Genomic DNA, 23,799 nt, shown 5'->3' with positions numbered 1-23,799 from the left:
CAATGCTACAAAATAATTTATAGTAAAAAAAAACTATTTGAAAAATCAATAAAAAAAATCTTTGATCAAGCCACCATTTTCTTTTCTTAAAATATTAAACTAGAAAAAGGACATCTAGATACATATTATCGTACTTGAAAACTAAGCGATATCTCTTTTTGAAATTCATTCATAAAATATTCTTTCTACTTATTTACTTTGACTTTTGTTTACTAACATAAAAATACTTATTTATTTTTATCAGGTAAACAATAAATAGTAAAAATAAAATAAACAAGTTTCAGAATAAAATTGCTTACCACACGTCACTTCGTCTCCTTATCGCAAGGAATTGATAGTAAAAATAAAAAAATTGTTCAAAACAAATAAATAATAATAAACAAAATAATGATATTTTATGTAAACAACAACATCGATAATATATAAATTAGATTTATTTTGTTAAATATATTTTTTTTAAAATTATTATGTTCGTTTCAAAATTTAATTTTTTTGTGTAAAATAACTAAAAGAGAAAAAAAAAATTATGAAAATATAAATAAAAATTATTTTTTTTTGTTGTTTTGTTAAAGTGAGTGATTTATAAAAAAAAAATAAAGAGAGGGAAAGAAGAAAAGAGAAAAATAAAATAGAAATGTTTATTTTGTTTATTCAATCTATAATTTGTAATTTACGCGTTTGTTATGAATATATATTTTTTAAATATAACTTTTACTATGGAAAACTTACAAAATTATATTGAAAAATTTTTTTTTGCGTCTTTTATCTCTAATTTATGAGGTGCAATATATTTTATTTATTCATTATTATCTCACCCCCCCCCCCAACCCAGGAATCGAATAATAAAGAACATTAAAAATATTTTCTAAGAAGGAAAACTCATTTTCTGGATAGAACAGGATATTTTGTTGAATTTTAAATTTATAGCTCGGGCCGGATTTGAACATAAATTAATTTTTTAAGGACGTGAATTTCTAAAAAAATTGAATAATTTCAGATTTGTATTTTTTTTTATATATAATAAAATCGTACACAGGTAATTATCAGTATTATTAAAAGATACTTTTCAAATAGATCTACTAAATACAGATACAATTTTTATTACACTTATTTAAGGATGTGAGCTTAATTTGGGATTATATTGTTAAAATTCAAATTTTGAAATGAGTTAAAAAATAAATATTGAACTGATATTACATATACGAGCATATTTTAATAGTTCATAAATAAAGTTATAACTAATAGTTGCATTTGAATAATCCCCGTTAATCTGCAAATATATTTTTAGCCATGTTCCACTTGACGGCAGAGTGTTATATTTAATGATAACAACTTTATTCATATTTATGTGTGTCGCAGTTAACAATTTCTAAAACTTTCGTCACTAAATAGCGAATCAAGATTTTATAATCTCAAATATATTAAAATCCCGACACATATTCAAAAATATATTAACAAAAAATTATAATCAATATTTATATCTCCAATGGGTGCCGAAAAAATAAATCGAATATTAAATTATATGATTTCTTTTTAGAAATTGTCTAGAAATATGAATCTAAAGATAATGAAATATATTTTTATAAAAAAAATTAATATAAATAAAATAAATTTACAATGTTTGCCGTCATCCATTTCGTAAATTAAAATTTCTTTGGCTCGTTCTTGATGAATAAAATTCGAATTTAATTCAAATATTATTATTTTCAATATAAAAAAAAACGTAATTTATCAAAATCTATCGAAAAAGAGATAACAGATACCTAGTATCTGGATATAGATAAGTTAAATACATTTTATAATAGATACTTTAACAACTCTGATAATTATAATAAAATCACCTTTTCTCATATAATTATTTCTTTAAATGATGAGTAAATGCATACCCCTTATAAAAAAAACAGTTTATCATGGATATCCTTCATCAATCTCCCAATGAAGTGGGATTAAAATTTTTATATATATTTTTTAATACGGGTTTTGTAAAAAAAAATATTCGGCAAATTTCCGAACTCGCTAATTTTTTTTTTAATAATAAATAAATTTTAGGGAAGTGGTAAATGAAATGTCTAAACAAGTAATAGAATAAAAATGAAAAATATGACAAAAAAATAAAATATCATTGTCATATAATGATTTGAGTTTAAAATTATTTATTTTAAGTAAACATTATTTCATTGAAATCCTTCTCCCTTTTCCTATTCATTATTCAATAATTAACGTTTTGAAAATTTGTCATCTTCTTATCTTCTTTTTTTTTACGTTTTAAAATTTTATTTTTCCTTCATTCATTAAAATTTTTTTTTTTTTATAAAACTAAATGCGTATCTTAGGGGTCTCCCCTTAAATATTTTCAAACGATAGATGCGACCAGTAACGTATTTAAGGGCCCGTCTGGGTAAAAGGGCTAGCAAAATAAAAGGCAATGTCGAGATTTTCAGTTTCACAGGCTCATAATTTTCTAGGCAAATTTCACCTTTAAATTCTAATTGAAGTTGAGTTTTATGCATTTACATGCATTTCAAAATTGAAGTAAAATATTAAATTAATTATGTACCTAATTCAGTCATTTATTATAATTTAATTAAAACATTACTAATAGTTAATAGTATATTAGATAACTATTGCCTAATCTAAGTTGCTTCATATTCATGAATCTTCTTTAAAAAGTGATGAGCTTATTTTTATTAGGATTTAGAGTAGAGATAACGAAATATGATTCGAAATATGGAAATATATATGCCTCTTTAAATATCACTCGAAGACTAAAAGCCTGGCTATACGTCATCCTTAACTCTCTTTTATTCTCCGCAACACTTAAACATTAGCACGTGGTTATGAGAATGAGAGTCCTGCAATGTTTCAGTCTGCCAGACGGTAATATCCGCTAAATTATAGGCCCGTAGTCTGGAAAACATTGAAGAATTTCCTTCTTATTCTTCATTTTCTGCCTGATTGCCTATCACAAAATATGGTTTTGCAAATGGCAAAATTCTTAGGCCCTGCCCGGTCCGGCAGGGTTGGGTAACGAGCCTGGTATTGCAGACCATTAATCGCAATTTTAAGATAAATTTTTAGCAAAAATTAGAAAGTATGAATTATTTACCATTCATTATCATATGATATTTTGTAACTTGTGGCTGAACAACAATTCGACGCTGACAATTTCTATGCGGACAATCTCAGCGTTGACCTTGAAATAAAATCAATACAATATAAAACGAAATACATTTTAAATAATAAATATAATTATTAGCTATCAATTACTAATAACTATTTTATTGCATTTATGTAATCGAGGATCAATAATGAAGGCATTTTTATAATTTAGTTAAATTATGATTTTTTTTTAATCGAAACTCGTAATTAAATGTGTGTTTGTACATCAATACATATTTAGATAATTGATATTATATATACTTACATAATCATATTTAATGTTTTCTAATGCAATACTTTGAATTAAATGCCCAAATTTGTGGGCGCGTCCAATTGTTGATACCGAATTGTCGTGATGTGATACCATTAAATTAATTATCAAGTTGCTACATATTTTAATTTAATGAGAAAATAAAATAAAATAAATAATTGAGGAGGATTTGCTTTTCGGGGCGGGCTAGGATCGACATATTTCCATTTTACAGGTATCAAAAAAGGTTTATTTAGATGTCATCATTCTTATATATACCAAGAAATTTGATTAATATCCATAATTTAGACATTCCTATATGCCCCGTGTATTATAATTATGTCAAATGTTCCCTGTTTCTTTTTTCCAATTGAAAAATCTAAATATTTTTTAAAATTTTTATAAAATTAACACTCAAAAACTTGTTTACTCTTCGCACCATATGGCTATAAGTATATTTGGGTAATGTCTTTATTTTTTAGAAATCTGATTTAACTCACGTAGCAATTTTTATAGATTCGCCAAGCATATATAGATTTAGTTGGCCCTACTTTTTTTTTAGCTATTAGAACTAGTAAGGGATTATACCAAAAACTCTAATCACTTATAGATAAAACCACGTGGCAAATGGAAGGATTGAATATTTTAAAATATTTCAAGGAAATGAGTATTATCTGAAGGTCAAATGAATCCATAGAAATCAGTTAAAAAAAAGTAATAGAGTTTTAATAGAGAATGGATTAAAATCATTAAAATAAAAATTCAGAAACCTGTGGTGCAATTTTTTTAAAAGAAAATTGAGGAAACATGGGCCGGGCTGAGTTTCTTAAAATAAAAATGCTAACCTTTTTTTTTCTTCTCAAACATAAAAACATCATCCATATACTTGCCTTCTGGCATTCTACGAATTAGTGAAGGTAAACGGACAATGAAACCCTGAATCTGGAAATTTTAATTATGAATGAATCCCGACATATAATTTTACCAAAGAATGATGAAATAAAAGAGTTTTATCCAAAAAGAGATAAATATGGAAATTAATTTTTTCATGTTATCTAAAGACTAAAATTTAGATCTATTAGTAGGCGGCGCCTATTCAAAAATCAAATCGGATAATAAATTATTCTTATATATTTGCAATTTTCCAGGTTAAACCGGCTCAGAAGATGTCGATTCCGGCCCGAATAAAAATAATCGAATCAATATCCTGCCTGCTGACCGATTACAGAATATCTATCTTCTATTTAAATTAATTATATGGTTCCCGTTCTAAATCGCTAAAAAATTAGGAATCTCGCTTATTATCTTCTAGAAAAATTTTTAAATTAATATAAATAGACGCTATATACCTACCATTTTTATAAATTTATTTTTTAAAAAAAAATTAATTTAAATAGATAGATGTGTTTACTTTCCTCGCATCTATTATTTATTAATTTTTTTAAATTTACTTAAGAAATTTTCAAGGTAGATAACAAGCATGAATTTTTACGATTTAGAACCTATCCCTATAATATTGTGTGTTTTTAGATGTATATATAAATAAAAATTCACAGTAGACGTAAATTAAATTAAATGAGTCTTTAAACTTTACTATTATTTGATCACGATATTAAATTTACAAAAAAATAATTCTATAAAAAGGATTTAGAGAAATATTTTATTTTATGCTTTTTTTAAATATAGATTTTTAATGAATCGATGTATTTGTAAATTCGAAAACTAGTTAAACTCAAAAAAACCCCTAATAATTATTAAAAAAATGAATTCATTTTAACATTTCGAATACTATTATTCTTTTTAAAATAACATTCTCGTTATTATAAATATTACATAAACTCTAAATAAAAAAATTACAATTTTATTAAAATTTTAAAATACAGATCGATATTGATCAGATCTGGTACCTGCAATAAAATTATTTCATTTTTTTTTATTATTATTAGAAACAGTTACAATTACATTTAAAATATATAAATGTTTAATTCAAATTAATTTTGGTAATATGGTTGCATAAATTAAATACTAAAAATAAGCATATGTATATGCAATGGAATTGGGAGGTAATTTTAGAATTATTTTTTTATTGATTAATTAATTTTTTTTTTAAATTAAACTTTAAAGCATTTTATGACAAAGTTTACTTTGAAATTTGTATCATTCAAAGAGGGGTACTATTTTGGAACTCATAGATGGCATAAATTGTAATTTTATAGTATTTCATAAAAGAGGTTTAATTTTCACGATGAGATGGTCTTTCTCCAACATCATGTTTGATTCTTAATGTTATTTTCGAATTAATTTTTGAAACGCCCAAAAGAGTGATAAATTAAGTAGACCCCCTAAAAAGAATCTTTTACTTTGTTAGATTTGAATTTTACTATGACGAATAAAATAACCCAATTAATACGAATTTCCAAGTGGAATACCGAAAAAAAACTATTCAATTGAATAATAATAGCCACCTCAATTTTCGATCTAATTAAGAATATTTAAAATTACTGATTTAATATTCTGAATTAATCTCAAATATTCAATATTTTTACTCAATAAATTTTTTTCCCCCTCTTCTCTATTTCTTACTATTTTTTAAACTCTTTAATCGAATATTTTAATAAATTCGACGGTTTTACTATTCGTACGAATGCGATTAAGAAAAACAATAGTCAGAAAATAAAGCGCAAATTAAAGATATTATTTTTATAATTTAATAATAAAATGGATCAAAGAAATTGCAGTAGTATGTCATCAAAACTGATAGGAGGGAGGTAGTTTTGATTTAGATGACCTTTTCTTTTTAAACCTGGATTAGGTGAGAGATATTTAAAGGGGAGGATTAGAGTGTTATTAAAAAGCCCGATTTAAGTCGTTTCATAACGGCCAGATTAATATTTTAGCTATTATGTAAGCATCGAGATTTGGCAAATTGATGTCCAAGTCTGTCAGCTATTACTAAAAATATACTTATCCTTTTCTGATTATATATATATTAAATTAGAAATTTTAAATATTAATAATCTCATCCATCTATCGTTTATATAAACCGATTTGTTACCTGTATTAACTTCAATGCCTTTTAACAATAATGGGGCAGTTTCCTCTATTTTTACCCTACCAAAAAGTGGAAAAGTCAAATTTCTAACCGACCGAAAACCTAGCTTCGGGTTTAAAAAAAATGAAATAGCTCAATATGAATAAAGCAGAGTAAATATCAATACTTAGGGAATTTGTTTTGAAAAGTGTCTAGATGTTAGGCAAATTATCTATTACCAAACTATGCTTACTAGGCCCATTCAAAAAGAATTGAATAATGGATTATTTGTATAAAATTCTTTTGAAAGATTTTTATTATTCTTGCGAATGGGCCTGACTGCTCAAAATTATAATCTAAAATATGCCATGATTTTAAAATTATGAAAATATTTACACAAATTATCTAAATTAATAAATAAATAATTACATATTTTTTTAATAAAAAATAATATATTACATTTTTTTGGATTGAAATAATAATAATAAAACTGTACAAATCGTTGATTCAATCTAAAATTTAGATATTCGCGTTAAAAAAAATATTTTAAGAATTATAATAATGTTTAAACGAGAGCACTCTAAAACAATAAATAGTTGTCCTTTTTTTTTATCCTTTCCTGTTGATTTTGTTCATTTGTTTTAAACGGTTTTGAAGTTCGTTCAGTCTATGAATTCTAACAAAACCTGCCCCGGTACAACTTAGGATCCAATCGTGATGCGCAGGGAACGGATTGAATGATATCTTTGTGGTTCACAAAAAGTATGAATATTATTAAATTTAAGTTTAAAATAACTACATTTAATATTTGTATTGAAGTCGAAACAGAACTATTAATCCTTAATCTTTACTTAGGCAAACATGATAATATTAATTCTAAGTACAGTAATTTAATATACAGCACTTTAGGCGGGTAGGGGGGGTTAATTGTGTATTATAAATTACGCAATATAATGATAGACAAATATGTTATAACCAATAGTCATATATATTTTATTAAATAGTATAACATTTTTAATTTATAAAATATTAGTAATGTGCTACGAAAAAAATAAACTACCATATAATTATAAAGTTGGGCGGTTTAGCGAGTACTTTCTATTCTTAAAATAAAATATACTTTTAGTATTAGTTAATTATTATCTAAAAAGTATTTATATCTAGATTATATATTTTTTTAAAAAAATTTTTCTACAAAACTGTTGATACACACATATTAAACAAAATTTGATAAAACAAAAAAAAATAGAGGAGAGCATTTTAACTACGTCTCGTTACCCATTAATTTTTATCCAATCCTACAGAATTATCCATGTTCTTAAACCAGATTTTATAAAAATTATTTTGTCTAGGCCTGAATGATTATCATATATAGTTAGTATCTAATATATATGTCGTATGGGGATTCGGAATCTCTTGATTTTAAAATTTACCATGGGCGATTTAAAATTTTAAAATCAGATTTAACCGGAAATGTATTCTAGCATGGGTACCCAACCTGTAAATTTCAAACAATTTTGCCATGAACTTTAGAACTACTTCTAATTTATATTAATTTTCACATAAATTAAAAAACACTAAAATCGATGTTATAGGATAAATACTCTAAACATGCTGGAATACAATTCCTGTAAAATCAGATTTTTTAAATCCAACGCCTTTAGAAAATGATTTAAAATTGAGAGATTCCGAAACCCCATACGACATATATAATTTTTTTACTTTGTTGACATACAAATTTTCCCCGTAAAATGGATCCTCGAAGCACGGGGTTCCCAATTTCTCTCTAATTTTATTTACCTTTGTGATGTTATCGACTTTTGACTTCGCAGCATAATAAAGAATTTGTTGTTTTTTTAAAAAAAATTAATTTTAATTAGTTTGTAAATGTAATGGTTGAAATGGCCGAATTAGATTATAACTATATTTTTCTCCAATAATCTCTTTAATCGCATAAATGAATAATGGATTTTTTTTCTAAGTATTAATAACGGGCTTATTTTTATAGAATGGGAAAGTTAATTTAAGTAATAATTTAACATAGTCGAAATAAGTTATATTAAAAACAACCTTGTAAATTAATTGGTTGTTATTTATTTATATCTATACCCTTAATTATTTATATTATTGCAATTAGCTACTTATGAAAATATTATCAAATAAAGTATTCAAAATCATAGATTGTTTATTGGTAAGATCACTTACATTATAATATATATCGTTGAATAAAAGGTAACCAATCCTGTCAGAAGAATCATTCATTTCGTTAGATTCTTTAGTGCCATCCACATGGGGAGTCGTGTCATCTATGCTTTGTCCTAACATGGAATGGTACAAGGTGTCGCTGTTAATTTGAATGGTAAGTTTAGCACCGGAGTCTGATTTATTACTTTTATTCCGACCTAATGACGTGACCAAAAGTGTGGTTACGATAAAAAAAAGTAAGAGTAAAAGTAATGCTAAAGAATAAAAGAAGGTTTAATAAAAAAACAGAATTTTTGAGCATAACTCAAAATCACTATCATAGATCAAAAATATTTGAAGATATTTTGATTTTGAAGAGCTAGTCAAAACCATGTAATCTTTTCCCCTTTATTTTTGGCACATCGTCATCTGAGGAACATTCGTTTTTTTTTGAAAAAAAAATGATGAAAGACGTTTGACGAACTATGAGTATTTTAGAAAATCTTTTTATTTTTATTCCTTTGAAAATAAAAAATATCAATCCAAATATTTTTTAGAAAAAAGGATTATTTTTTAATCAGTTGTTTCCTCTATCACATTTGAATTTTTTAACCGCCACTATTTTTGTCTTATAACACAGTTTATTAATTTGAATATTATTTATAGATTAACGTAGGCGTGGATTATTTCATTATCATCATCATTAACATTACTATGGCCTAAATATAATAAATACTTCAGAGTAACATCATATCTTCAATAAACTAATTCTAGCCTTACCAAATGTAAAATGTGTTCAAAATCTTCAAGTTCTAATTTAAAGAGGTACTTGATTGTAATATTTATTATTTTATATAATATATCTATAAGTATCCTGTTAATAATTTAGACTGCTGTATTTCATTATTAAATTATGATTATTATTATAATAAAGACACAAAGTAAAAATCATTAAATATTATATACATAATAGATATAAAATATTTAAAATCTTTTTGAATTTAATTTTTAGTATTATTTGAAATTTTGCTATTATTTTCAAGTTTTTATCAAGGGTTTCATATTTTAATAGTTGAACACTATTTAAAGTATTATGAATTTATATATTATATAAATAATTAAATTTTATAGGATAAATAAAAGTTTTATATATTAAAAATTAATAAGAATTTTTATTAACTTTAAACGTGTTAAATATATTGTGTTAAAAAATATATGCTATTTACTTATATTAAATTCAATTTTTTTAAAAAAAATTTATAAAGGTTTGAACGAACGTAAACGCATTTCTTTTTTTGAAAGTTAACTTGAACATAAGAGCCTTCAATTTTTAACATCGAACGTTAAACGCGTTCGATTTCTTTTAGAAATGTCTATAGCACTACTATGTATTTAAATTAGAAAGAACTGATTGATTACAATTATTACATTTAGAAAGTGAAATGATCATTTTTTTTGATTCGTGAATTTTTTTTTGTTTTGGAAGAAGGAAAAAAATATCATTGAAAATTAATTATAGGGTTATTGCCATCAGCGGGCGATAATTCTTAAATTGAAAATAAATAAAAAATGCTTGATATTTGATAAGGTTATTAAAAGTGTTGTTTAAAAAACCCGATTCGGGTTTATTTTAAAAACGTTCGATTAAGATGATAACCAAAATAACATTATGCAAGCCTAAAGATTTTGCTTATAGCTGGCATAAATGCTTGGACATCGATTTGCCAAATTTCGATGCTTACATAATTTTATTTTGTTTAAAATTTTAATCGGGCCCGTTTAACAGCACATTTATCAAAAAATAGCACATAGAACACTATAATATTCAGCCGACAATATTTATTTCATTCTTTTTTTTAAAAAATACCATTCTTTCTGGTATAATTGGGAGAGATTTGACTAGCCGTGATTTGATATACGCATATTTGTTTATTAATCGGGTTTTTAGCGGTCGTCAGATGTTTGTAACGAGCCAAGTCTCCGGGGAACAACATGAGATAACCGCCCAAGGTGGATATGGAAAAACATTTGACGATGTGATTGAAATCAACGCTTGAATGGCAGGAATGGTTCAGGTGGGCTATTTTGATTGGATCTCGCGTGGAAAACCCGTTATCCAATACATGACAACTAGTTTTAAACCTTTCAACCAAAAAGAAAAAGGGGGCAAATATCGATCATATATAATTTTTTTATAAATATTTTGTGCGATAAAAAAATAAAATAATATTTAGCAATGATCTAATGGTAAATCAAAATTAACACTTAATATTATAAACTTTATAATCAAAGACAAGACAACATATCTCGAAAATGTTCGCTGGAAGGTGAATCTCTGTATTCCCTTACTAGAGTATTTGAAAATCAAGATAATTTTTTTGGAATTTACACATAGAAATCGAATAAATAAATAATATAGTATAGACAATTCATAGCTACGAATATAGCGCTCAGAGTCAGAATCCAGAAAATCTTTAAAACTCTTTCCAAGTTCCAAACGAGTTCTTAAAAATTTGAATAACAAGCCTAGAAATCTCGAGCATGCTCCAAAATAATATTTTTATTCTTACAAAATTTTTTTTCATGGTGATAATTTATCAATTCGATATTATCAACTAATATTTCTTTATTTTTTTTTTATAAGGGTAAGATATTTTTTTTTTCTATCTCACGGTTTCAGAAAAGTTTTAGATAGAAGGATAATCTCTATTATGAAAATTTAAGATCAATTAGCAAATAAATATGTTAATTATATAATCTCAAACCCCGAATGTTATCAATTTAAACCTGCCCGACCAGATTTTTTAAGCCCAGCTTGCAGAACTTTGAGAGTAATGATATAATGATTCTCAAAAAGTTTGGAAAAAGGAATGGAATGATCATTCGAGCTGTGATTTAAACCGTATAATGTCGGACATCATGTTAAACAAATGATATTTATAATAATTATTAAAAAAAACAATAATTACTGGGCATTGGTATCACTTATGGCCAAAAAATTGAGGGTGTCACTATTAGAATTGTCGAATAAGGAGGCGAATTTGGGATGCGGCCATATGCAACCCGTGCAATGAGAATTGTATGAGGAGGAATCACCTTTATAAAACAAAAATTAATGCGCATATTTAAAATAAAAATTATTTTGTTTAATATTTATCAAATTTATAAATAGTCGCCTGATTTTATATATCACGTGTAGAACTCGTGATCTCTTTGTCCCAAAAAAGTATAAAAGAGACTAAATTTTATAATTATTATGATTTTTTTTTGTAATTATATATTTAGTTGGCGAATAAAATTTGGAGTTATTTATTACTTTTAGTTTTAGAGTTGTGTTGGTAAATTGAGTGAGTTATTAAATAGCGTTGTACTAGGTAGGTTATTTTTTATTGTATATAATTTTCACACCAAAGTGTTATAGCTTCACTTATCAGATAACCAATGACATTAAGTGAGAGTTAGAGAGGGAAGGGGGGTGTATATTTTTTAAATTTGGTTGTCGTAGAGAACTGATCCTTAAATTATTCGAGTTATTTTTTATACCCAGAATTTTAAATCTGATTAAGACTGCCATCCATCCTATTTGGTTATAATTTTTAAAATAATTTTAAAAAAAAGGAACAATCAGTATGTTAAATTGCTCTTTTAAAATGGCCAGCTCAATATTTTATTCAGAAAAATATTACATATGCCTGTTGCTCATAGATGGCACAAAGGTTTGGACAATTAGTAAGGCGCTAGTTTAATGGGGTTTCCCGTTTCAATTCAAATGATATTATCGGTTAAAAATATATAAAATTTAAAAAAAAACATCATTTTGCCGATAAAAACTTCTAGAAATTTGAGCAAACATTATAAGCAGAGTTGTTAAAAGATACTTTTCCAATGGATCTATATACAGCAGATACATCGTCTAAAAACGTATTTGTTTTAAAAATATAGATGTTTTAAAAAATATATCTAGATATAGATATCATTTTTTTCATATGTGTGGATATTGCTTTTTAAAAAAACCTTGTAAATTAATGTTATTGAAGCTTATATTATAGTGGGGACTAATAAAGAATTTTCGATAGAAAGCACTTGCATTTTTATTAATTTTTAAAAATCGTGATAATTTGCATGACACCATATGAAATGCATTTTTTTTGCGTTTTGTATAACCAAATGCAAATGATCAATTAGGTAACACTATTATAGTTATTATAGGTTTATAAAATATTATAAACTTATGAATCAAATTTGGAAGCTAAATCTGATGACCTGAAAAAAAGGTTATCAAGATTTATGAATAAATAAAAGGGTCAAAATATAAAAAATTATTTTTAATGTTTGCAGTTAACAATATTTCTCAAGTTGTATTAATGTATAAATAAAAACTGTCTAGGCTGGTCATCGCCAGGTTAAAATAACTGCTGAAATGAACGAGGTTATAACCATCGCTGCTAGTCTTGCCTAGGTCCCAAATAGCTAAGACCCGATCCCGCCCAACCGAGGCCAGATATCTTGGTTTTAAATGGTATCGATCATCGTTTCGGCAACTCAACCAGCAAAAGCTAACGCCCGTGACGCTATCAAAATGAATAGCACCTGGAGGTATGACTCGGGAGGGAACAATGCATTGGGTGGTTATTTCGGTTTTAACGATACTTAGTAAGTTTTTGGTGGTTCTAATACTGTCGGAACAAATTTTTTCGAGATGCTTGCAACTATTAATGAGGATTTCTTCGTCGCAATCTTGATGGTTATCATTTTTGGTGATCTTTGACTTGTCATTTAATTGGGTTTGGTTAGAGTTAGGGAGCAGAACGTCAAGGTTTATAGCGTAGTTTTGAATAGACTCCGGCTTACTCGATGCCGTTATGTTCCAAATGGCGATAGTGCCTAGATAATCGAATTAAAATTTTTAGCATAAATTTCTTTCTTAAACAGGCCTTATCAAATTTTATAATATAAAAACCTAAAATTTCCAATATAAAAAAAAGTACCATCGAAAAAGCCGACAGCAAGAGAGCAATTGGTGGAACTCAAATACCAATCCAGGCAAATTGGATACGTATAAAGAGTGCGGGGGAAAAATCGGTTCATAGCTGCCTCACTCTCGTATTCCAAATCTTCGTTTTTTTCTTTAGATTTCCTTATGCTCGTTGTTGAACTTTGTTGGCGGTGGTCTAAATTCCAATTTGATTTGAGGAACGTGCTTGGGTTCACGGACAAGGTGTCAAGATTATCGGGAGTTATAGGCGGAAACAAGGAGAGGACGTAAAAATCCAGCGTTACGAACCAGGGGCGGTTCGGACTAGAGTCAGACTTGAGCAATTGTTCTGGAAAGGGAAAGCTTTTTTAATTTTTTTAAATAATATTCATAATAAAAAGCTGAAATCCTATTTTTAGAGTTTCGCTGTTTTTTCTTAACAATCTGCTTTAAAGTAAAATATAATTAAGTTCATAATCATTTAAGTACTGTGGTCTAAAGCCCGTTTTAACTAATCGGCCCAAAAAACCTTTCAATCTCTTAGAAAATAATATAATATAAAAAAAATTGTTGTTACTAATGGGGGGGGGAGGAACCAATGTTCACATTATTTAATACACAAGAGTCAGCTGTAGACGCCATACGATATATGCTCTTTGACTAGGTGATATTTATCGTTTAATATATTTTTTTAATTTCTAATGTACAATAAATTCCTTTTTTTTTAAAAAAACATGTAGACTATAAAATGACACCTATTGCCGACTTCCACGTAGTTAGTTTATATCATTGAATGGACCATAAATAAACTTGTCCTTAATTGTTATGGCATCTTATTTTAAAGACTAAATATTATACTAGCAAAACACAAATATATTTTTTTCCCCGTGCAAAGCCACTAGAACTAACGAATGAATGGATAAATTATATCCAAAAAATAAACAATAATAAACTAAACTAAAAAATACAATAAAGGTGTTTTAGAGTATACGGTATAATCTTAACATTCCCGTTCTCCTTGCAGGTGAGCGCCAAGAGTCCTAAAAATGAATTGCGAATGTTGGGTGAATCAGAGTTTTCCCAACTCGGGCACCATTTACAGTCCAAGATTCCCCATTGGTTCAACAGCCCGTATTCGAATTTGCAAGTGACAGTAGAAAGACTAGTCTTACTCGAATTCTTTAGGTACAATAATTATTATATTATATATTTAAAAAAACTATCTCGCAATTTTTTTATCATTCCGAACCAGTATGATTTAAAATAAGTAAAATATATTTATAAAATTGTTGTGTGTATTTCAATTCTCTTACTGGTTATGGGCAGTATGTGAATACTACCTATAGAAACTTAATGTTTGTTATATTAACTATTTTTTTTATAAAACAATCAATTACTAATATTTCGTATTTATTATTTATATAGCAAATGGAATAATTTATATTTAACTATCTATACATAAATAGACTAGAGTAGCATTAAACGTCTGTCTAACTCAATATTTTTGCCAGAATATTGCTTAAACCTCGAGATTCGGCTAATGGATGTCCCTCCAAACCACTGTGCCATCTATGAGCAAAATCCTTAGGCTCACGCTACATTTTTCTAAAATAATGAGTTAGCCGTTATTAAAAATCGGCTCAAATTGAGCCGTTTAACATAATTTAACTAGAAATTTGAGGGGGTTAGGCAAAAAGATTATAGGATTGAATGACGACAAATCGGGCCAAAAGTTTTTTTACGACCCCAGCTAAAGTTTTGAAAATGTGCTTAAAGATGATAATTAGGTAAAATAAATTTCTCTTTTTCCTTCATAAAAAAAAATAATTATGGTCTGGGTCAAATAACCCGATAAAATTTTCAAATGTGCCAGTTTGAAATATCCGATAGAAAAATTTCTGGAGGTCGGGCTTAAAATGAATATTGAGTATTAATGAAAAAAAATTACAACAAAATATTACTACATTATATTAAGTCATCTCTACATATTATCAATACCCCCCATAAAAGTTGGTGCACATAACATCATCGTTTACACGTTTGAAATGATATTTATATGATGTAAAAGGCTAAATTAATCAATTTCATTTTCTATGCATATAACAAAGATATATTCACCTCGTCGGAATGAGGGATTGATTCTACTATTTCAAGACCCCAAATTTGAACGGAATTGTACGGAGTAATGGCTGTGCCATTTTTATCATTATTTTGGACAGGCCCATCAACTTCGTGATTTAAGAAGATGGCGTCGTTATGGGAATATTTGGAGGTGTGGTCCTTTTTGTTGAATATTACGCTTTTAGATACCTCGAACGTATCTTTATCCTTATGATGATCTATGCCATGATCCCCGCCGAAGGTGTGAGTCGAGGTGACAGCAAAATAGTATTTCGTGGTTTTGAAACCGCGTTCAGGCTTATTTAACAAAATGGAAGTGTAAGGGGCCCAATCAATGGCGGTAACGTTGCCGTGTGAAAATAGGGTCCAGGAATTGTCGGCTTTAAAAATTAATAATAAATTTTTGTGTAGTATTATTAAGTTGTTTGGTTTAAAATCTGGTCCTCCACTCTTTAAGATGCTAAGAAATATGTTCCAATACCTTCTTTTTTAAACGAACACATAGAAAACTATAAACTCAAGTTATTAGTTATTCGATTCCTATTTTATGAATACATAAATTCTTATTTGATTCAAAATATTTGAATTTATTGATTAAATAAAATATTTAGATTCTAGGGGAAAAAATGCAATATAAAGAATTTTCTATCTAATAAGAACGCCTTACTTTTCCTTTAGTGTTTTTTTTACTACATCTTTATCATTTCCTTATAGAATGTAAAAACTAACTAAAAACTATAAATACAATTTTATTATTTTTTCAAATATACTCGGATCATTATAGATTTGAGCAAATTTTAACCGGGTAGTATTTATACGGAATTCTTCTAATGATGGTACATCGTTACGAGGTTTAAAACCATTTAGTATATCTTCAGAGGGCTTAAACAATGAATTATGCATATTGAGAAAATATTAGTTAAAAAAAAATATACAGGTATAATAAAAATAATTTAAACATTTAAATTAATAATTTAGGATGACTTGGATATTTCCAGCCTAGTAAGTGGAGATTATCACTTGCAGGGTGGCCATTTTTTTTAAAAAAAATTGCATATTTTGGCCATGATTACTTCTAAAATATTTATGGTATAAGTAACCCCCCCCCCCCCCAAAAAAAAAAATATGCTCTTTGCCATATTTAAATCAAAAATAATATTATGGTATCTTTAGAAACATGAGTTAAAAGCTAATTAAAGGGAAGAAAGAATTTGTCATTCAAAGATTTTAAGGGGCCATTCTTATAAGTGTTACTGTTTGCTCTCCGGGAAGAGCAAAATAAGATATTGTTGCTTAAGAGGAAATTAGTACGGATCATGTTATAACCATTTTCCAGGATTCAATATAAATATTGTAAAATTTATATCATTTATTTTAAGTTCAAAACAAAACAAAATTATTTTTTTCAGGAATAAAGTGAAAAAATTGATTTTCAGTTATGAAAATAAAATAAGTAATAATCAATATTTTTTTTAAAAAAAACAATTATATATAGTTTTTAAATTTTATATACTAAGGGCAAAGTTATTGTATCTTCGAGAAGTTCGTAGGCATCTTGTTTTCCGTCTTGCGTCATACCGACAACGTGGAAAGGTAAAGATGTAGCGGAGTATAATCGGTCCAATATCTCCACGCTAATAGATATTAAATGTGAAATAAATATTTAAGAGTTAGGCCCGCGAAATTAACTAGTTATGCCTTTATCACGAAAATATATATTAATCCTATTCAATTCACAGCTAAAAAGGGTGTTAATTGTGCTTAGTTTGATAAAACCATAATAATTCTTTTTTTCTCTAAGTTTGTAAATATCAACAGCTGTATTTTTTTTAGAAATAATGATATTAATTGGCTCAAAATGCTGTATCTTGCTTGTTCCAACTAGTGAACCGGTCCAAGCCGAACCCTAAAAATTGAACCAGACCATGGTAAAAGGACAATTACAGATAGGTCCAATATAGATAATATCAGAGTTAAACCTTCGCTAAGACCGGGAGTCGAATTATTCCAAAAAAGAGTGTGGAAACCGAGACATTATCTAGGGACCAAAATTTTTCTTTTACAAAATGTGTCAGATCGGGAACACGAACAGTGATGCAACCATCTTTTCATGACCCTCCTTTAAAAATTTTTGGGAACCTATTTTAAATAAATTTTTGCGTATTTATATTATATCAATTCAAATAGACAAAAATTCATGAGAAGAACAGCTGCGTGGGAAAGAAAAACTTAACTTATAGATAAAATAGTACTAGAAATAGGAGTTCGCAACAATTTATCTGAAGTTTGGGGTAGGATTTGCTAGACGATATTGGAAAAGGTAAAAAGGAGATTAATAACAGTATGATTAGGAGTTTACCGTATTAGCGATTCCGAACCGCCCTCTAGCTAAAAAAAACACTAGTTATACGGAGTATCTCGGGAAATAGAAAGGGATATTCGAGACATTCATTGGCTAAATATTTTTTTTATCCCACTCCCTAAGTCAAATTTTCGGTTATATTGAAAATTCAGAAACCCCAAGACCCTCTTCCCCTCATCTAAGCACGAATAAGAGCTAATAAATATTGACTGAAATCATTTTTTTTTAAAAAAAAATAATTAGGATCTGGCACTGGTGAAAAAAAAATTGTAACCGAAACATCACTAATAATAAGCTAAATAGTTGCATAAAGAATTTTACTTTTTGAAAGGATACCATTTGGAGATATCGGGCACCCAGGGAGGAAGACTAGCCTCGTAATCGCATGATTGAGAAAATTTGGTATCATCGGATATTTCCTTCGGGAGGTGTACCCGTTTTGGCTTTTTTTCGATCTGTATTCCACAAGAAATTAACACCAATTTTTTTTAAATATGTAAAATTGATAAATGGCCTCAAAGGAATTGGCTGACAAGGTTAGCGAGGTGAAAATAAGGATGTATAGCGGTACATTTAAATGATCCCGTATGTATATGTATATAAGGTATTAAAAAGCCTGAAGTTATAGGGTAACACTAATATACGAGCCGCCATCTTAATAATAATACTCACGTGGTTATTTTATTTTGACACGTTTATCTGGAACTTTCAATATCAAATTATTTTTTATTATCTAAAAATGTTATTATTATACTTTTTCAAATATATTACAAAATTTTATTGGGCTTAATTATTTTTTTTCTTCTTTTTCCTCCTCCAACAATACATTAAAAATGGTAGAATTTCAAGAGCTCTTAGAAACATATTTAGAGCTATGCCAATCATAAATTTTTCCCTGATCCAATCAGTTATTCATACAAAACCGATCCGATATAAAATTGATCTTTCCTCTTTTGTATCAATATCTTAAAAAATTTCTTCCTGAAGAGAATTTCTTTCTTTCTTTCTTTCTTTAGAGACGAGATAGTTTCTTCCTATAAAAAATAACAACTGTAAACTAGAGTTTGGTATAATTTAGGACTGAATATCACTCGTTAAATTTTTTTGTTATAGTAACGTAAAAAATAATAATGACATTTTCACGCTACACATTTGTCAAAATCATTTCAAATAAATTCCTTTTTCATACATTTATTATTAGGTAATGTATAAAATAAAATTATCATATAATTATATACACAAAAGAGAAACGATTATAATAATAGATCGGCTTTTTTTGAAAATATTGGCCAGATCCACGTTCGTTTAAAAAGGTGAATATCGGCACAGCCCTAAATATATTTGCGAAACGCAAATTAATGTGAAATCTTTTGAGACAATCTTTCACCTAAAAGTCTAAAAAAAAGTAAAGGCGATGAGTATAAACCGGTTTTCAATCCGGTGAATTATATTTAATCGGTCTTTTGATATAAATTCGGGTCTAATTTAAATCCTATTTATTATCGCTAATCTGCCAAAATCAAATAAGAATAATCGAGGAATACTTTTCAATCCTCCAAATAAGATAAGAATAAGCTTTTTTTCAAAAAAAATATTATATATAAAAATATAAAATAAACGGCTATTCTATCGAGCAATATGGAGTCGACGGATACTTCCGATCCGCTGAGATCTTCGGAACTTTCATTTCCAGCGTCAGCTAGGGAGTCGAACGGTTCAATTTCGAAATCGGAGTCTTCTTTTTTAAACGCTTTATCATTATTATCATAATCCACGTGATAGAAATTGTCGTCCTTGCTGAGTAAAGAGGTCAAAAATCTTAATGAAGAAAAAAAGGAGATAGAAGATTAATTTATAATTAATAAAATTCACACTTTTGACACCCTATTTTACGCAAACATATCGCTCACTCACAAATTATCACCCCTCAATGTGATGCATCAACGTCATTATGGGAAGGTAATTATTTTTAAACATAGTCTAGGTCTCCATCTACGATGAGAAAAGTGGGCTGTGGGTAAAAATATTTTGATTATAAAAAGGGCGGGATAAAAAAATTAAAATGGAGGCAGATAAATTTGATGTTTTTTTTCTGGGCTTTAATCTTTTAAAAATTATTAACAAAAAAATATATTAAATAAAATAATCCTTAAAATTTGGGCGGGTGGACTAAATAAAATTTTGAAATAAATAAGTGAACGGGTAAATATTTAAACCCCTAATTTAGGACTCCTAAGTCTGCCTATTTCATACCTGGCGGAATTTTCTATATTGGACCTCACAGATGCCTATTTTCAAATTAAAGTGGGGGACGAGTCTCAAAAATATTTTTCATCCTACTTCTATTATATTTGTAGAAAGATATTTTTGAGACTTATAATCATAAACCCATCCAATTTCATGAAAATAAGCTAGGAATGATTCACTGTACGCATTATGAAATATGATGAATAGCATAAATTTACAATATTTTTTCATTTAATTTAATTTCTGCATTTTATTTAAGGAAATAGTAAAAAATATATAATTCTGACAAATCATTCGGTTAAAAAAAATATTACATTCTTTAAAATTTCATCTTAGGTTCTTAAACATATAAATTGATCAATAAATCAAATTTATTCCAAAATTATATCATTTGACACTTAAAATTTATAAGGAATGCTATTTTAACATAATTATCAATTTGAAATGTAAAGAATATAATTAATATTAATTGACTAGCTTCAAAAAAAATTGTCGCTAATGTTTTAATCTTCAATTGTAGATTACTTCTTACTTATTTTCGTTAATCAACTCCAATATTTTTACCACAATGAATAAGAATTCAAGTCAAAATAGTTTCTTTTAATGCAGCAATTACAATCAAATTTTACAAAATGAAGAAGAATAAAATATTATATCATATATCAAAGACAGGCAGGCCCGGCCCTGCCGTAAGTTGGTGTACATAAGCCGGGCCGTATTTTAATTTTTTTTATTATACCCAAACTAATCTTAAAAAAATTTTTTTGTTTAAATATCCGACCAGCACTAAATATATTTTTTTTAAAAAATAACCGGAAACCAAGTATTTTAAATCGCTATTGTAAGCTATAAAAATTAAATGTATTTAAAAAAATTCGGGCCTGAACCCTGGTCAGTCTTATATGAAAAAACATGTAATAGCTACCATAGAAGTAACTTCATATATCGAGTGTTTAAAAAAACCAGGGCTGTGTATTTGACCTTGCCTGTCTAACTTTATTAGCTAAAAAAAATTATTCGATTCAATCAAATTCAGTTGACTGTGAACAATTATTTTCCAAAGTAGGTGTTTATAGAAGAAAAGATATAAATTATCAAGGAAGATTACATATATCATGTGGGTCATGGCTTAAAAATGATATTCAATGAAGAAAATTTCAATCTCATTTTAATGGGCCTTAATGAAGCTGATCTGTTGGTCTATAAAAATTTAATTGTTTTACTATTACTATTTTTGGTAAATAAAATTAAAAATTTTCAATTTTATAATAGTGATATTTTGTTTTTTTTATAGGCTTTAATAGTAAAAATAAAAGGCGGACCAGACCAACCCCAATTGGTATTTATTGTGGTCCGTAGTATGGTCGCTACACTGTGGTTTATGGCTGACTTTGATCTTTAAAAACCGGTGTCAGCCAACTTGAACCGTGACGTTTTGCTCATTTGAAATTACATGGCACCTTTAATCTCAAAATGGGGGGTCCAGTAATAAAAAAAAATAAAAATGATTACAATTTTAAAAAAATTAAACCTTTTAGCCTTTATTTTGCTTTTCCTGACACCGCTCTCTTCCAAATCATCACTTATTTCGACTAAAAAAATATATAATATAATAAGTAGAGTTTCATGCAAAAATTTGCAATCCCTTTCTTAAACTAAGAAGTAAATAGATTTTATGAAGATATTATCTCACGACTTCCGGCTCAATTCAGTTGATTTCTGGTGTCGCCCTAGGAGAGGGAAACACGCTAATAAATATTTTGCAATGTTTATTTGTATATGCCAAATTAAATTTATATATTTTTTTATATACAAACGAGTTCTATAGAGCGCTTGAATAATGAATTATCAAGGTAAACGCCGTTCATCAATTAAACTAATAAAATATGCTGAAAAAGATAGGGAATCAGTAATTTACTACTTTAATGACAAAATTCTGATAATAACGCTGTTTTGAACCAAGTCGCAAAATAAGCCATTATAATTTTACAACCTGTAACCATTATATTTGAAAGGTGTGAACCGAATTCCAAATGGTTTAACCCGGTTAATACCGGTTTTTAAAATTGTATATATTTATTTTAAATGAATTGTATAATTTAAAACACAAATGCACCAACACCAATACAGATGCCGATAATCTACATAGTTAAAGATGGTAAGAGGGGAAATCTCAACCCAATAATTTTTAATAAGTTTTTTATATAAAATACTAAGCGCTAGTTGGCCTATTCGAATTGAAATGAATGTTGTAAAATTCTAATAAAATAGAAAAAAATATTTAACACAATTTTAGGTTTTGTTTTTTTGAAACTGTGTCCAAACCCATTTTTAAAAAATTCGAAAAGCTTCAAAATTTAAGAAAAAGGGATATAAATTTATAAAATATGAAAAATAGATGTAAGCTAACTAACTAATTTGTTTCGGCGTGTTGTTGGAAGCGTAATTCAAAAAGGAACAATTTTTGATATGGTAAGCCAGGCCAGGGTAACTCGTATAATTTTTACCACAATCAGCTGACAGACAGTTAAATTTTTTGTACGGTCCCAAGAATTTGTTCAGGAAACGCCAGTATTTTTTGATTAAGGAGTTGTCGATCGTATATTCCTTTTTTTTGTAAAAAAAATAATATAATTTCTTTTTATATTTTCGGGATTTATGATAGTGTGTGTGTAGCATAAATTTTGAACAAAATAAAAATGGGCGAAACAAAGTTAAGATGAAAGGTCGATCTTAATTGGTATCAGAATAGAATGAGCAAAGATTACGGAGAAATCTGGTCATGGTCTGTGACATGAAGCCCAAATTTATAAGATTATACCGGAAATAAATATAACTTCTTTAAAAAAAATTAAATATTACCTTGTTGTTTTGTTATAATTTTAAAAAAACACAGTTTTGAAAATATAAATTTTTTATTCTCAAAAGTTAAATGGTCAACCATTACATTTAAAAATTTACTTTTCCCTTCCCCTCTCCGGCCCTTTTATCTAGTCTTTAAATTGTGTTTACATTTATTTTCCTTTCTACCTTTTTTGCTTTCTAATATTATAATATGAAATTTATGATATTTACCAGGCCATTATGAAGAGAGATCAGGTGGTCAATCTTTTCGTCGATATTTGAAAACTTCAATTGGCACAGATTGCACAAGATTTCTATCTAATGAATTTATATTTTTTTATGAGAAATATATAAATTTTAATTTGAAGGTAAAAATTTTAATTAGATTTTGTTTCGTATGCGAATAAATTTCTAACTTAAGAAAATCTATTCTTTTTTAAAAAAAAGGAATAACTTGATGCGACTGTAGACAGGTTTCCAAATGTTCTAATAATTGATTGGCATCGCCAGGTTCTATGTTTTTGTAGCACTTCAAGCAATCGTACTCTTTCAGGCATTCTATTTTGTACTTTAAAAAATATTTTATTCTAAAAGTTAAAAAATCTAATAAAGCATTTTTTTAAGGA

The 23,799-nt window shown here is 27.4% G+C and overlaps 2 protein-coding genes across 4 annotated transcripts in view; both read right to left on the bottom strand.

Annotated features, from left to right (window-relative positions):
• The window catches only part of LOC135922655 (uncharacterized), a 37,339-nt gene extending 36,898 nt beyond the window's left edge, over nucleotides 1-441 (bottom strand). For both annotated transcript variants that reach the window (XM_065457082.1, XM_065457083.1), the window contains exon 1: nucleotides 300-441. The gene's annotated coding sequence lies outside the window, so the exon portion shown is untranslated. The remainder of the gene's footprint in view (nucleotides 1-299) is intronic.
• Nucleotides 442-6,901: 6,460 nt separating this feature from the next.
• LOC135922722 (uncharacterized) overlaps nucleotides 6,902-23,799 on the bottom strand; it is a 21,759-nt gene continuing 4,861 nt past the window's right edge. The window contains exons 5-21 of one of the 2 annotated variants that reach the window (XM_065457167.1): nucleotides 23,628-23,741; nucleotides 23,405-23,491; nucleotides 22,744-22,936; nucleotides 21,861-21,921; nucleotides 19,702-19,900; nucleotides 18,404-18,537; nucleotides 17,234-17,354; nucleotides 16,491-16,602; nucleotides 15,718-16,100; nucleotides 14,591-14,778; nucleotides 13,613-13,962; nucleotides 13,005-13,508; nucleotides 11,594-11,720; nucleotides 10,492-10,766; nucleotides 8,646-8,842; nucleotides 8,163-8,264; nucleotides 6,902-7,184 (exon numbers count right to left, since the gene is read on the bottom strand). In XM_065457167.1, coding sequence (XP_065313239.1) covers nucleotides 7,050-7,184; nucleotides 8,163-8,264; nucleotides 8,646-8,842; nucleotides 10,492-10,766; nucleotides 11,594-11,720; nucleotides 13,005-13,508; nucleotides 13,613-13,962; nucleotides 14,591-14,778; nucleotides 15,718-16,100; nucleotides 16,491-16,602; nucleotides 17,234-17,354; nucleotides 18,404-18,537; nucleotides 19,702-19,900; nucleotides 21,861-21,921; nucleotides 22,744-22,936; nucleotides 23,405-23,491; nucleotides 23,628-23,741 — 3,282 coding nt within the window. In that variant the 3' untranslated portion in view covers nucleotides 6,902-7,049. The remainder of the gene's footprint in view (nucleotides 7,185-8,162; nucleotides 8,265-8,645; nucleotides 8,843-10,491; nucleotides 10,767-11,593; nucleotides 11,721-13,004; nucleotides 13,509-13,612; nucleotides 13,963-14,590; nucleotides 14,779-15,717; nucleotides 16,101-16,490; nucleotides 16,603-17,233; nucleotides 17,355-18,403; nucleotides 18,538-19,701; nucleotides 19,901-21,860; nucleotides 21,922-22,743; nucleotides 22,937-23,404; nucleotides 23,492-23,627; nucleotides 23,742-23,799) is intronic. The other variant, XM_065457168.1, reaches the window with a different exon arrangement.

The sequence above is a fragment of the Gordionus sp. m RMFG-2023 genome, chromosome 1 (assembly GCF_954871325.1).
Source record: "Gordionus sp. m RMFG-2023 chromosome 1, tfGorSpeb1-WG-v2, whole genome shotgun sequence".
Lineage (NCBI taxonomy): Eukaryota > Metazoa > Nematomorpha > Gordioida > Chordodea > Parachordodidae > Gordionus > Gordionus sp. m RMFG-2023.
The sequence above is the reverse complement of the archived record's forward strand: the minus strand, read 5'-3'. Positions and strand labels throughout refer to the sequence as shown.